The sequence below is a fragment of the Platichthys flesus genome, chromosome 4 (genome assembly GCF_949316205.1).
Source record: "Platichthys flesus chromosome 4, fPlaFle2.1, whole genome shotgun sequence".
Taxonomy (NCBI): Eukaryota; Metazoa; Chordata; class Actinopteri; order Pleuronectiformes; family Pleuronectidae; genus Platichthys; species Platichthys flesus.
In genome coordinates this window covers 10,202,962-10,218,167 of record NC_084948.1, presented here as the reverse complement: position 1 = coordinate 10,218,167, position 15,206 = coordinate 10,202,962, and the positions used below count along the sequence as shown (strand labels likewise).

The 15,206-nt window shown below is 39.5% G+C and overlaps 1 protein-coding gene across 3 annotated transcripts; it reads left to right on the top strand.

Annotated features, from left to right (window-relative positions):
• Positions 1-464: 464 nt before the first annotated feature.
• Positions 465-12,940, top strand: LOC133952027 (ATP-binding cassette sub-family G member 4-like). Of its 3 annotated transcripts, none has more exons than XM_062386302.1 (15): positions 468-518; positions 570-729; positions 3,081-3,198; positions 3,421-3,553; positions 3,748-3,798; positions 5,235-5,380; positions 6,411-6,534; positions 6,724-6,838; positions 6,932-7,074; positions 8,198-8,296; positions 8,456-8,624; positions 9,968-10,068; positions 11,146-11,304; positions 11,387-11,505; positions 12,715-12,940. In XM_062386302.1, the coding sequence occupies exons 1-15, from the start codon at positions 468-470 to the stop codon at positions 12,938-12,940; spliced, it is 1,914 nt and encodes a 637-aa protein (XP_062242286.1). The 3 variants fall into 3 exon arrangements, with proteins under 3 accessions (XP_062242287.1, XP_062242286.1, XP_062242285.1); XM_062386301.1 differs by adding an exon at positions 7,502-7,530 and having other exon boundaries at positions 468-729; positions 6,932-7,054; XM_062386303.1 differs by having other exon boundaries at positions 465-729.
• Positions 12,941-15,206: the final 2,266 nt, after the last annotated feature.

Sequence of the window (15,206 nt, the reverse complement as noted above, 5' to 3'; positions counted from 1 at the left end):
CTGACTAAATAAGGAGGTGGCTTTCAATACACCTGTTTTAAAGAATTTGTTTTTTTTTTAAATTTATACAATAGTGGAAATGAGGAAAACTAGAAAATAAACTAAAAGAAAACTGGATCCACAGCCTTATCATATCTGATAAATGTTTCTCATTCCATTCCTTCCACTTTTTTGCATAATCCTGTCAAGCAGACAATTGACAATGAAACATAAACTCCTTGTTCAAGTTAATTATTCCCTATAAAATCCGAACAGTCTGACCGAACCCCCCCCCCCCAAAAAAAATGCAATATCAATGTTCTTTTTGGTTTCATATTTCAAATCATATCCTGACAACTAAAACGGAAAACTTAAACTTAAATATGTCATGTTTTGTTCTGTCAACAATGTACTGAAAAGAGGCGGAAATGTATTTTTGTTTTTTTGACCCTTTCTCTTACCCTTCTGTACACAAACAGAGCGCAGGTATGGACAATAAGGCATTGGAACCGGATTCTGTGAGCATCCCCATGGAGGAGGCCATTATTTCTAACAGAGACAGCCAACCTCTGGCCCAGCTTCAACCTCAGCAGCAGCAGGAGCCGTCCATGTTGACCCACCTGAAGAAGGTTGAAAACGATATCACTGAAGCCCAACGTTTCTCCCACCTACCCAAACGCTCAGCGGTGGACCTGGAGTTCAATGACCTCTCCTACACCATCCAAGAGGGACCATGCTGGAGGAGGAGAGGTATCACACATATACTATCATGTCTCTTTCAATCAGTTTGTGAATGGGTAAGGGTAGTGAGCTGTACAGTATAACTACCATATAGGTACTTACAACAAGAGATAGGATCACATCAGTAATGCCTGTGTGAACAAGTCACCTTGGTTCTGAGCCATGACTACATTTTTAAGTACCTTAGTACACCAAGGTTCAGATAACACCGTTCTTTTTTTTTTATTTGTGAAATGGTGAAAACAGAAAGTGACTTAAAAGAGATACACAGATATGTACGTAATGAAAAGACATACAGGCAAGACATGATGCAGTTAAAGTGATGTGTATGATAATATAGTGATGGAATACAGTTTTTTGGAGTATTTTGGGGTTAGGGTTAGTGTTTTTAGGGTGTGTTTGCGTGGGTATGTGTGTTTGTGAGTGTGTGTTTGTGTGTGTGTGTGTGTGTGTGTGTGTGTGTGTGCCAGCGTGGTCTGCATGAGTCCATGGTACAGGTCCATGTTTTAGTCGGTTGATTGAGAGATGAAACGATGTGGTGTTTGTACTGAGGCAGTAATAAATATATGATGATATTTTATATATGTTACCAAAACAATGAAATAAATAATTAAAATCAAATAAATAAATACATACATACAGTATACCCTATAATATACCCAAATATACCCTATAATATAGTATAATGAAATATATTATATAATAAAAACCATCACAACAATTAATATGCATCTCTTCAGCGGTGGGTCATGGCACCTTACAAGGTGAAAAGCAAGGCTCCCAGATATTCTGCTGTTTTTCAGACACGAACTGTGGAAGATGGGTCAGACTTTCTGCAGAGTTTGCATTTTAGACAAGGCCAATGCAGCAGGAGATTCTCTGCTCAGATCCATTCAAAACAGCAAAGAAATCTCATAATGTATTAATTCTGCTGCAGAGATCACATATTTTTGTATCCAGTACATCGACACCGGTGTATGTGTTTTGTATTTTTCCTCCCCGTTCTGCCCTCATCTGGGGTTAAATATATTCTATATAGTTTCAAACCTCATCAACACTCTCACTCACTCGCTCGGAGTGAATCCTCTGTAGGGTCTCCGGCTCAGCTCTCAAATCGGATAATTTAAACATTATCCAACCTTTTTACTTGGGGGCTGCCTGGAGATACTCCAGAGAAAGTCCGGAGCCTCTCACTCACTCTTTGTGTCGTCATATCTCCCTCTGGAGAATACCCGGAGATTATCTGGAGTTCAGTGCATGTTTGGAAAAAGCTATATAAACACATACTACCAAAACCAGCTCTGGGTTTGATTCTGCTGTATTTGGTGTCTTCTTAAATAATGCCAGCAGTAATAACCCCTTCAAATGTATGAATTAAATCTTGGAGTAAAAATGAGCAAGACATCAAAATCACAATAGTTAATTTCATTTCTACCCTTTTTTATAACACCATATAACAACATTCATTATCACATAACAAAACATCAACTAAATACAAGTAGACAAGTTCATTATTATTCTCACTTATACTATTAATCTATCCACAAAGTTGATGAGGAGGATAGTTTTCAGGATAAATGACACATATCAATCTAATATGAGGCAATACAAAACAACCTGTTAATAACAAATCCATCAAAGATTAACCAAATGTAAAAGTATATTATTGAAACATTTATATTCAATGTCATGTTATTGTTTGTTCTACACTCTAAGTGGCATGAAAAGGAACTGAGAGGCCTGGGTTTTTAAAACTAGGGAGTGATTCATCATGAGTGACAGTCCGCATGGAGTTGGGTGCGGTGGTTCAAAGACAAACAGAATACAACAAAACAAGAGTAAATCCCTAGTCCTTATCACTAACATGATTAAAAGACATGTTTTTTAAGTGAATCAGTCAAACTTACATAAACCACACACATGAACAGTCATTAAAGCATATTCAGATTTATTTAATGAAAAACATTGACTATAAAAATCGTCATTGCAGACAAACTAGGTAGGATGAACAAATAAATGTGTTTCTAAACATTTTTGTCAGATTTTGCCCATTTGTAATAGAGAGGTGTATCTCAGTCCTTCAATGCTGCATACTAAGTGGGGCCAAAGTTTAGAGTTTCTATTCATTTTGCAGTTTGCATTCGGCTTACTCTGCCTTGACCTTGGTTCTCTCCTAGTCCCACTCAACTTGCCAAGTTAAATCTAAATTGGATTAAAACTGCCTGGGTTATCACTGTTTATTTTATTGTAACTCTGATTACAAGGACCTGCCTACTACCGCATAGCGCAGGTGTAATACTTTGCTATTTTCCTTCCTGTTGTTGTTAAATGTCAACCGGCATCCTCTCTGTTGTTGTTAGGATGTAAAGCCCTACTGAAGTGCCTGTCTGGAAGGTTCTGCAGTAGGGAGCTGATCGGTATCATGGGGCCCTCAGGGGCCGGGAAGTCCACCTTAATGAACATTTTGGCTGGATACAGGTGAGAGAGCAAAAATTGCCCTATGCAGCTATTGTAAATCAAAAGTAATCTTTTCTTTATTTGAAACAAAGCATTTCTGCTGCAAACACCCGAAAGCAGGTTAATAATTCTGTTTCATCAGGTTTTTACTCAACGAGCCCATGTAGTTCTGCCTTCAGTACATTCAATGTCACCAACTGTTAAGTTCATTATTTGTGTATGTGTGTGCTTTCTGTTAACCAGGGAGACGGGGATGAAGGGTCAGATCATGGTAAATGGTAAACCCAGGGACCTGAGGAAATTCAGGAAAATGTCCTGCTACATCATGCAGGAGGACATGCTGCTGCCACATCTCACTGCACGGGAGGCCATGATGGTGAGCTGATACAGTACTGACAGGCCCATGGCAATAATATTATATTTTCGGAACTCGTCGTGAAACAGATGATCGTTAGTGTGTTGAGGTGCTGCAGGAAAGGGTTGAGTCTTAAGGCTGAAACCTACTGCTGGTGCTTCACAGAGAATACCTGTTGCTTAACACAATCGTGACTGTATTTCTCTTTATTGTAGGTTTCGGCCAATTTGAAGCTGAATGAGACTAAAGATGTGAAAAAAGCACTGGTGAGCTAAATAAATCATATTTTCTTACTTCAAAGACATGGACAAAAAATGTTTAACAATAATTCTTCTCTTTGAACAGTAAATCATGAGTAACAACCAACGCATTATGACAAATTCCCAGTTAATCACAGTTAATATGAAGGAATTGCCACTTTCTGTTGACAGTAAGGACACACCCGCGTTTGTCAAACATCTACCACGGGCTCTTTGAACATCACCGGCATTACAGATCACTAAAGATGAAGACGTGTTTGCAAGCGGGAGGGGGCAGCACATGACCCTAAAAGTCTGGATGTTGATCGGGCTGCCTTGGTCGACCGCAGGTTCACCTCAGAAACTTTGTTAAGAGTTTTACTTCCTCTAGATCCGCCATTCCAAAACTTAAGAATGCCGCGGCCCAATTTGAAACTGAAAAATGTGTGCGGCCAACCCACACCTTTAATCAAAACTATATGATCCACAAACAGTACTAGAATCATAAATATTATTCATTTTATTGCAAAAAGAATTGTATATGAACACAGGCATATGCAGTGCAAATCCAATAACATCCACATTTAAGCATAACAATTTGCAAAGCAACCAAAGGGGCGCAAATAGGGTATTGTTAAAAATATATTCTTACTGTTTGTATAACAGAGCACGTCAAGGATATCCGGCAGACGACAAACACATTTGAGGCGTAAACAAATATACTTAAGGCGTTTAAGCTGGACCTGCGACAGGTTCTCACTTGAGTCCTTTCTGTGAGTCCTCTTTTTAGTTTTGAATGATTCAGTTGGACTTTCTGATTTCTGAAATTTGGCCTGCAGCTAAACGAGACTGTGCAGGCTGTTAACAAAAGAGAAAACTATTTTATTTTGTGTGCATGCCTCGAACTTGTTTCCCTTTGCTGAGTCATCATAAGGGGCATTGTGTATCAATATTGCTACTGATGAAAAGTCCATGTTTAGTGATAATTACAGAATTATTTAGTGGTTATACTGTGCTCTATAAGTGTTCTTAGGTAGACGCAAGAGGCACTTGTTTATACTTTTGTGTTGATTATTTTTTGCCCCTAGAGGTTCAGATGCACTTGTCAAATACTATTTGAACCTCAGCATCTGGGGTTCCAAATCTGTAAAATTTTACATTATATGTATATTGTTGTTATACTTTTTCAGTCCTTTTTTCAGTCATTTTTCAAATCATGAAGAGATGAATTTGGGGTTGTTTTGTGTCTGTATAGGAATACTATAAAAAGCACCTGCACTGGCTTCCAGGGAATGTAAAAATGGGAAAGGCACAATCTAGAGCGAGTGTTTACTTTGTGTATTGTCTGACTTTTTTTTCAGTCATAGGTCAACATATTTCTTTTAATATATGATAGAAGAGAAAGTTCATCAAACTGACAGATCATGAAACCCCATACTGTCCTTCCTGCTCTTCCTGTTCAGGTCAATGAGATTCTGACTGCCTTAGGGCTCCTTGACTGTGCTCACACTCGCACCAGCTCGCTGTCAGGAGGTCAGTGTAAACGGCTGGCCATCGCCCTTGAGCTGGTCAACAATCCTCCAGTCATGTTCTTTGATGAGCCCACAAGGTGAGTCAGACACTAGTGTCCTACATAGGACTTACTCCATTTTATCTGTGTAAGATGCTCTTCACACAAGTTGAATTGTTGAAAATGCCACATACAGTAGATTTGAAAGTTCCCACGTGTTGGCCTTTAACAGGTCAATAATGTTTCTTGTTTTTTTTCTAGAATAGGCTTACTATCTGTGAATAAACAAAAACAACTGACTACTTCCCCAAAGTGAAGCCAAATTATGTCGATTGCCACCTGGTGGCTGACTGCAGAATAGGTCATAAATCCAGCTTCCTCCGTGTTAACTAAAATGTCAAAGTACACGTCAAATCAATTACTCTCAAAGATGGTTTCAGCTACTGTAGGTCGTTCGTATCATACTGATGGACCTTCAAGTGCAAATTTTTCAGACAAGTTTTGATTAATTATTTGATGCTTTGAAAACAGATTGAAACATTATAATGGACGGATGAGACCTTCCCCTGATCAGTACTGCTCAGCTTTCTTATCCAGGCTATTTTGGCTTTATTTCTGGATAGTGGGAGGAAGTGGAGACATGTCGTTAAGTATGGTCTGTGGTTTACCTATAGAACTGATTAACTGATAAACCAACACAGAACTAAGAACCAATGCATAATTTCTGGAACTTGAGGGAACCCCCTACAAATTTAGCACAGATATTTACATGAATTCAAAGATGAACTGATAAGATTCTGAAGGTCATAGGTCAATGTCATTGGTGGCATTTTATATCCAAAAGTTCAAAAATGTATTTGATTGTGACATAATTTTCTTCAAAAACATTCTTAGGGATTTTTACTTTGGAAGATACAAGCTTTTTTTTCAATGCCAACTGAGAGTTAAATTTAAATTGTTTCATTTGAAAAATTGTGTTCTGTAATTCTACTTAAAATCGGACTCACAGATTGTGCACCCTTTGCTGAATTAAACATGAAAACAATATCTAATGAGAGCTTTGCTTTTCAAATTACTTCCCAGCTGCTCATTAAAGGTGTCACTTCTGTTTGTATGTCTCTCTCTTCAGTGGCTTAGACAGTGCATCGTGCTATCAGGTGGTCTCACTAATGCATTCTCTGGCGCTGGGAGGACGGACCATCATCTGCACCATCCACCAACCTAGTGCCAAACTGTTTGAGATGTTTGACAAGGTATGCCTCTGACAATAAAGGGGGAAATTAGGAAATGTTTTCAACCTCCAGATGCTATTTATCATATGAGAAGCTGTGATAATAATTTACACAGGCCTTTTCTGTTTATAGAAAGATCCCAGTTTAAAGAAAGGTCCCAGTTTTTGAAAAGTTTTTACTTGTTCATTAAACAATCTTGTCATTCCACAGCTTTACATTCTCAGTCAGGGACAGTGTATCTACAAAGGCTCAGTCCCTTACCTCATACCCTATTTGAAGAGTCTGGGCCTTTACTGTCCCACCTACCACAATCCTGCAGACTTCAGTATGTTCGCTCCACATTTACACATGTATTTGCTGAGGATGATTTCACATCACCCATTATGTTAATTTCCTTCTGCTTTTGTCTCTGCTTCAGTTATTGAAATTGCATCAGGAGAGTATGGAGACTTGAACCCTGTGTTGTTTGAGGCAGTCCAAGGTGGAATGTGTGCACTAGAGGAGAAGAAGAACCAGTGTGGTACCAACGGGATGTCGGTCTGTGCCACAAAGTACCCTACGGTGCGTAATAGGTAATGTGCTGTTAAAATGCAGCCAAGGCTGAATTATCACCTGAGAGAAAGAAGGCGCTATCCTGGAGCTACTGACCTTCAGTAACTCCACAGTTTCATTGTATGGTAATTATTTGGTGGTGATTCAATAGATTGGTGATATGCACCAACAAAGTACAATATTAGATAATGGGAATAGTAGATTGCTACATAACAACAGTAAACTACCTTAGCACATGATATGACCTTCACTTCATAAGCATGAACTTCACTAATGGAGAACAAGGGGCTGGACACCAACAAATCAATAATGTCCAAATTCCTGTTGGTACAAACACACCGAGGTGGCGAAAAAATTCCGGGGTTAGGCTAGGATCATTCTGTGTGCAGTTTGAATGTTCTCCCCAGGACTTAGTGGGTTTTCTTTGGGTACTAAGGCTTCCTCCGACATGCTTCCTCCAACACGGTATTAAGTTAATTGGAGACTCTAAATTAACTGTAGGTGTGAATGATAGAGTGACTGGTTGTTGTCTCTGTATGTTGGCCCTGCGGCCGGTCCAGGGTGTACGGCGCCTCCTGCCAAATGTGGGATTGGCTCCAGCCCCCCACGTCCCTCAGACTTTAAGCAGTATACATAAAGTATTGATGGATGGATTGTTAGTGATTATTCCCCATCAGCTTGGCTGCCAGTTACAAGTTTTGTGTAACCATGTTCAATTTTTAAATAAAGAAAACAAGAAGGAGTTCTTCCTATCCTGTTCTTCGTGAGTAGCCATGTCTGAGCTGGACCAAGACAAACGTCTTTCCTGTGAGCATACATTGATCCATCTGGACAGACAGAAGATTAGGTCAATGGAGGTTAGCCTTAGTCTACCCCCGATACAAAAGCAATACCTCAGGATCCTCTCACGCCAATCCTCTGCTTGATCGTCCTCCAGATTGGTGCTGCAGCCTTAACAGCAGTATCTGGACTTGCCAAGCATAGCAGACCTTGGCTCTACAACTTTGAAGCACAAAACATGCTCTTTTGAACAGATCAGAAATATATTGCTGCTGACTGTAGTATACTGTGGTGTACTGCATTTTCATGTGTTGTATAATCACTGTTATAATATTACCTTTTTTTATTACAGAATGCTGGACACATTGAGAGCCATACTTTTTCCACAAGCACACTAACACAGTTCTGTATCCTCTTCAAGAGAACCCTCATAACAATATGTCGAGACCAGGTAGGTGACATCTTTAAAAACTATTGCACAAATATGCATGTTACAGGTGTAACTGTGTCAGATACAGTGATCTTACAATCAAGTGAAAACTGTCCGGCAGTTTTACCCTCCAAGTCTAAGATTGTCATCTATTTTACTCTGCATTTGATCTGTTGCCAGGTTTTGACCCACCTCAGACTGATGTCCCACATCGCCATAGGTGTGTTAATAGGCTTGCTCTATCTGAACATTGGCAATGATGCCAGCAAGGTCTTTAACAACACTGGGTTCCTCTTCTTCTCCATGCTTTTCCTCATGTTTGGAGCGCTCATGCCAACCGTGTTGACCTGTGAGTATGATCTAGGGCTGGATGTTATCCCAGGTCAAACTTAAAGTTACTGTGTAATAGTTAACTCAGTAGAAAATGAACTGATTTCTAATAGGCATACAATTTAAAGTGAAATATTATTTTCAACATATTAAGCAAGAATGGTGTATAACATTGTTAAGTACAAAGTTTGGAAACTTATTCTGTCTCTTCATACCTTGCTCCTACAATTGGCAGCCATGTGCTCTTCCAAGCAGCTATTAAAACCCTGACAATTAAAGTAACTGATGCACAAAGCAGGTGAAGGCAAGAAGAAGATGACAAAGTGTTTCCAGATGGCTGTTTCCACAAATCCTAAAGTAATTAAGAAATGGCATTTTAAAGTTATGATGGAGGTCAAGTTGAGATCTGGAAGAGCAGGAAGGACTGCTGATTGCTAGACAGGCAAATTAATAAACTCCCAGACCTCCAGGAAGATTTAGAAGATTCTGCAGGGGTAGTGCACTGTTCTATCTGCACAAATATGACCTTGTTGAAGAGTCATCAAAGGGAAAACCTGTTCTTTGTCCCCAACACAAATTCCTCATCAGAAACTTGAAAAAATCAAAATCAAAATAAGCATGATTTGTTTTTGATTCAAAGAAAGTCTTGCGGGCTGAGAAGGAAAATTTCATGAATTTAAAATACCTCTTCGGTCAGTCATAGAAACATTTCACTGGTAAAGGGAAGAATGGATTCAAGTTAACATCACACCATCGGTGAAAAAATAAAAGATGAAAAATATTCTTGCTTCTTCAAAAGGATAATGATAATAAAGGCATCTCATAATCCACAATGCACAACTCGGCCCCTTAATACAAACATTATCAAACATCGGAGGAAAATGGGTTGACTGTATTTATAAAGCCCTTTTCTAGTCTTATAAACCAATCAAAGTTCTTTACAGTACAAGTTACAGTCACCCATTCACACACACATTCGTTCAAAGCTTCTAAATGCTCTGCTCAATTACTCATCATTCATACACTGCCACACAGCTGTCAAAGCTCAGTATCTTGACCAAAGACACTTAACGCAGTATAAAGGGAGCCGGGGATAAAACCTCTAGGCTTCTGAGGATGGCCCACTCTAAGTCCTGAGAGAATCCTTGAGAGAATCTTTACTGCCACAAAAAGCTGCTTGTCAAAAGCACTGACCCTACAAGGTGGCAACGTAAGTTTCAGGATGTTTTCTTCTTTTGTTATTTTGAAACTCATATAGATGAAAACAGAATAGAAATGTCTAACTTCCTGCCTTTTGGAAATTTGTTATCTTTCAAAATCTTAAACAGATGAATGTACATGTTTCAATACACCATTATTCAGTTCCTCTGGAGATGTCTGTGTTCCTGAGGGAGCACCTTAACTACTGGTACAGCCTGAAAGCCTACTACCTTGCCAAGACCATGGCTGATATCCCATTTCAGGTGAGCTAGCAGTGTTGATTCTGAAGGGTTGGGCTGAGTCATTCTGCCAAACCACACACACACACACACACACACACACACACACACACAGCAAAATACCACTACATAGTTCACTACTGCACTCTAGTGTTTGTTGAAGGTACTATCTGTTGTTTTTTTTCCAATGCACAGCTCGCTTCTCTGCTAGATTTAATCTCTTATCACATTTACACCTGATGGTAAAAAAAGTATTGCTAATCAAATTGTAATTGAATTGAGCTTGACCACATGAAAGTAAAGGGGTTCATACACCCAAGTGGAGGATAGACTTCGATCAGATCGGCCAAACCGACACTGGAGGTGGTCAGGGGCACTTTTGACCACATTGAACACAGGTGTAAATGCAATTGCACTCTCAATCGAAATAAAACAAGTCTGTGATCAGTTGTTTGTGATTCAGCTGAGAGTCAAACTCACTCTGTGTTTTGTTGTGACAACGGCTTCACTTCAGTTTCCAGGGTCATCAAAATACCCCGCAAACATCTATTAACGTTTGGCACTTTCTTCAGAAGGGGAGACAGTCAGCATTCATTCTAATGGCTCTGCTGTAGCCACAGGCATCCATTAGTGATGTAAACATGACACCCCTGTGGACACTCATTTCTGCCACTTTTTCTGTGCGGTGACGCCTTTTAGGAACTCTGTAATAACATCTGTCACCTGAAACCAGAAACGCCACAGTTTCACCGTATTTGTATACAATGTAGTCCACCTACAGCACAACACAGCTATGCTAACAAGGCTAGCGGTCATACTAGTCTGTAGCCCTATTGCAGGCCTGCTGAGTCGGTGCTGCAATGGTTTTTAAACACGCATTTATCAATCACGTGTGTCATTCTTTTTACCGGTCCACACAGCACCTAGCATCTCACACTCAAGAAGACAAACTCCGCCACTGGCAACGTGACAGGGGTCTATCACCTTTCCTCAGTGGGCTCACCTGTGTTTAAAACCTGTCCGAGTTTTTGTGTACAAATAAAGATATTGAGATGAACTATTCTTTCACTAAATCAAAGGTTAATCAAAGTGTTATTTTAGGTTATCTGCCCCATCATGTACTGCAGTATAGTGTACTGGATGACGGAACAGCCCCCTGAGGCCACCCGCTACCTACTCTTCTTAGCCCTGTCCATCTGTACGGCCCTGGTAGCCCAATCCCTCGGGCTGCTGGTTGGGGCCGCTTCCAGCTCACTACAGGTACGGCTGGTTGCATTGGTACACATCTGTTTTTCTTGGTTTACAATACACATCTAAAAAAGATAATGCTCTCTGCATCCAGGTAGCCACATTTGTTGGACCTGTCACAGCAATCCCAGTGCTGCTTTTCTCCGGATTCTTTGTGAATTTTGACACAATCCCCAAGTATCTGCAGTGGAGCTCCTACGTGTCTTATGTCAGGTGGGTAACTGTAACTCAGCAAAAAGTGTCCTATTTTCAATTCAGATTCACATTACAAACGGTAAATATTTGGTTAACATGATTTACATGATGAAGTGCGAAATAAAAAACACCTAATAATGAATGACTAAATAACAATTTAATGGGTTTTGGTTTGTTGGCAGTGGGGCATTAAATGTGGAGATGCAGGTCACTAAGTCAATCTAGATCAAACTATATTTATCAGTAATCCTTTTTTATTACAACATGGCACTTTTTCAGAAATCTGGTCATTATTTGCACTTTTGGCAAGTGTGGATACAGCAACTTCAAAAGAATTAACATGGGTCAAGAAACATAGCAATAGAAATGGAGACGGGTTTTTAACAAACTTCCAGGTTGGCCCAGCATACTCAATCATTTATATTTTAAAACAAACTGTCCATCGAGAAAATCCCTCACAGTTTGTAGACCAAATTTGTCATTCAGTTTGATCCATAGTACTGTATACTTACCGAAGTTTTGCACTCACCTATTGTGTGTATTTCAGGGATTATTTAAAATGTTACCCGCAATAAAGTGATCTAGATAGTGTGACTCAACTGTTGGCCTGTTTACAGCCTGTAACAAACCAACATTTAATAACCTTAAACTTTTTTCCAACCGCTGCACACATAAATAAATATTTGTGATCATGGTCCCTCAGAGGTTGATTTTTGAGTAGTTTTCCAACACTCCTATCAACACAGATTGCAGTCCATTAAAGCTTTGTCAATAGATGGTTCATGAATTTGTTTGTGGCTATTCATGGTCCCTAGATTATCTATATCTGAATTTGACCTTTTTTGATTCATCTGGCTAAGCAATTCAATTCAGAGTCAGACAAGTTCATGTTATCCATATGATGAACACTCTGCATTTTAGACACTTAGTGGCCTCTCTTTAAGAATCATGTCAAATTTCTTACCTAATAACAAGATTGCTAAATCTACTAACACACTCCCAAGAGAATTAACCCCACTGATTTAACTCACCTTATGGACTACTCTTCTTACTATGCTAAGGAGAATCTTTATAGTTAAACCAATTTTTTTATAATCTTCTCCCACTAACCAAATCAGCCCTTGGTCATGTGTTTAATTTATTTTGATATGTTTGACTCAGAATCAAGAGACGATGCACGATTAGCAATTGTGAATTGGCCTCAATGGTTGTATCTCATTCCCACAGATATGGGTTTGAAGGAGTGATCCTGTCTATCTATGGGATGAACCGCTCCGAACTGGAGTGTCCCGGGAAGGTGTGTAAATTCCAACAGCCTGAGGAGGTTCTGCAGTTACTGGATGTGGAAGACGCAAAGCTCTACATAGATTTCATCGTCCTAGGCATTTTCTTCATCGTCCTACGACTGGCCACCTACGTTGTCCTGCGCTACAAGATCAATTCTGAGCGATAGGTTTTTATAATCGAATGGCTCTCCCTGATGTCGTTGCTTCCTGATCTTTATCTATGCGCAGAAAAACAACCTCTGTAATGTGGGAATTTCATTTAATTTTACACATTGCTTCTAACAGGACAGGCAAAAAATTCTGACTGCCCTGTTTTACCTCAGACATCAGAACTTAACTTCTGCACAAACAGCCAGACCAGTCACAGATCGGCAGATATACTGCAGCCTCATATTCCTGTAAGACAGACATTTTTTCTTAACAAGACAGAAGTGCAGCTTTTACATTCCTACAAACAACCTGATGACACACTGGAGAACAATGTGTTGTGCCTGAAAGAGTGAAAATTAAGAACAAGTTTCCAGCTCAATCATGGTGTCAGTATAATTGCACACTGGATGAGATGAGAGCAGTATGTATGAGTTAGTTTTTTCTCCTTTTCTCATCTTCTGATTTAATATGGAGTCCTAAAGCATTTATTTCCTGTGTATCAATGTAATCATTTGAGCTAGATTGTTTTTAACATGTTGATAGTTGTAAATTAAGCTCTGTTACGATTGCCTACCAATATTTGGTGTTTTTATACTCATCCTATAATACAATCAAAAATCTTACAGATCATAGTTGGAAGAAATTGTCAGCCTTAATGATTTTATACTGAGCTGTATTGTTTGCACATGCAATATCAACGTTTTTAAGCAAAATAGGTGAATTACTCACTTTAATCACTGTTCATTTGTTTCCTAAATACGTCCAGTAATGTCACATGGACACAGAATGCTCACGCTGTGATGTTTGGTGCTATCTGAAGCTTCATGTTTGATCTGAAGTACACCTCAATGTGCTGTTTGAGGGTTAAGACTTGGTTTTAGAGTTAGGGTTAGAATGAGGTTTAGCTTAGGGATAGGCATTAAGTTTGGATGGTTTAGGTCGGGGAAGGGGGCTTGTGTGTGTGCGTAATGTGGGGTATGAATATATGTCTATTGCACTTACCCAATGAATTCAGTTTATCACTATTAAGTGAAAACATTATGTCATCTCCTCTCACACAGACATTCCCATAAATCATCTCTGAGCTCTGCACTCAAATGTCTCAAATGTCAGACAATGTCACGTATGAAGAATGCAGCAGATTGTCGGGTTCATATATGTAACAGGGACATTTTGTAAGCATACAGACGAGTGGTAGAGCATACAGGAGGCAGGACATAATGTATAAAGTCTCTTGCGTCCCTGCAAGAATTTAAGCATCGGTCCTTATCGCCAAATGCTCACGAAATCTTGTTGTATCTTGAAGTTGATGTGTCTTCTATGGCTCCTGTTTTTCATCCAGAGCTAATAGTATTATTCCAGTTTAGCATCACATGTAAGAAACACATTTTTCAGTGTTCAGACCCTTCAACATCTCAGGGCAAATCTCCTCTCACCCAGGTGCCTTACCACTGCTACCTCAGTGGGATGTGAATGAGGGCTTCCTCTGAGTTTCACGTCTTTTATGAAAGGGCATTATCCATTGGTCAGTCACTTGGGTTGATGCCATATAAACTAATGAACAGCCTTACACTTGAACATGATGCCTATTATGGACAACTCATTGTGTAGCACAGAGGTCCCAAAACAAAGAATAATTTAGGTTCAAACATGTCCGACTGTTACTCCCCAACAGATCCCATCTTAAATCTGTCTACGACCTATCCAGAGACTCCAAGAAGGATGATAGTCTGAACATGTGTTTCTTTGAATAAGTCTGTCATGAAAGCAAGTAAGACTCTGACACTAGCACTAATATGTTTTTAGCCTACTCTCTCGGCCGCTCCTCTCTCACCACCACACACCAGCACACACACTGGTTCCTGTTTGCAAATGTTCGCTGTTTTTCACTGTTACTAATAAACTTGTTTTCGCACTAGCTGGCATTGTTTGATTATTTATCTTATATTACAAGGGGTCACATAAGGAGTCTTTTCACGTACACAACCAGAAATGGTCCTTCAGGAAATACATGAAAAGCTGCTTTATTGATATTTCATTATGGGATTAAGCCTGGAGTGGTGGTTATGGGACCACACTTTACACTTAAAGCTGCAGATCGAAGCATGCTTGCCATGAAGGTAGGAGGTTTTGTTTTCATCTGGATTGGTTAGTTTGTCTGTTATGGGTAAACATTTTCAAGTTTCAATAAGTGCATTTGATCCTACATTAGAATTTCTCAAAATGCTACAGAATCCAAACATTTGTGAGGGTCAGCCCTCTGAGAGACAGGGAGGTACAGTC

Bases quoted from the DNA above. Each gene is read 5' to 3' on its own strand.
- LOC133952027 (XM_062386301.1), top strand. From the start codon at position 468: ATGGACAATAAGGCATTGGAACCGGATTCTGTGAGCATCCCCATGGAG. The intron at 6,535-6,723 runs GTATGCCTCTGA...GTCATTCCACAG, and splicing joins TGTTTGAGATGTTTGACAAG to CTTTACATTCTCAGTCAGGG. The intron at 6,839-6,931 runs GTATGTTCGCTC...TCTCTGCTTCAG, and splicing joins CCACAATCCTGCAGACTTCA to TTATTGAAATTGCATCAGGA.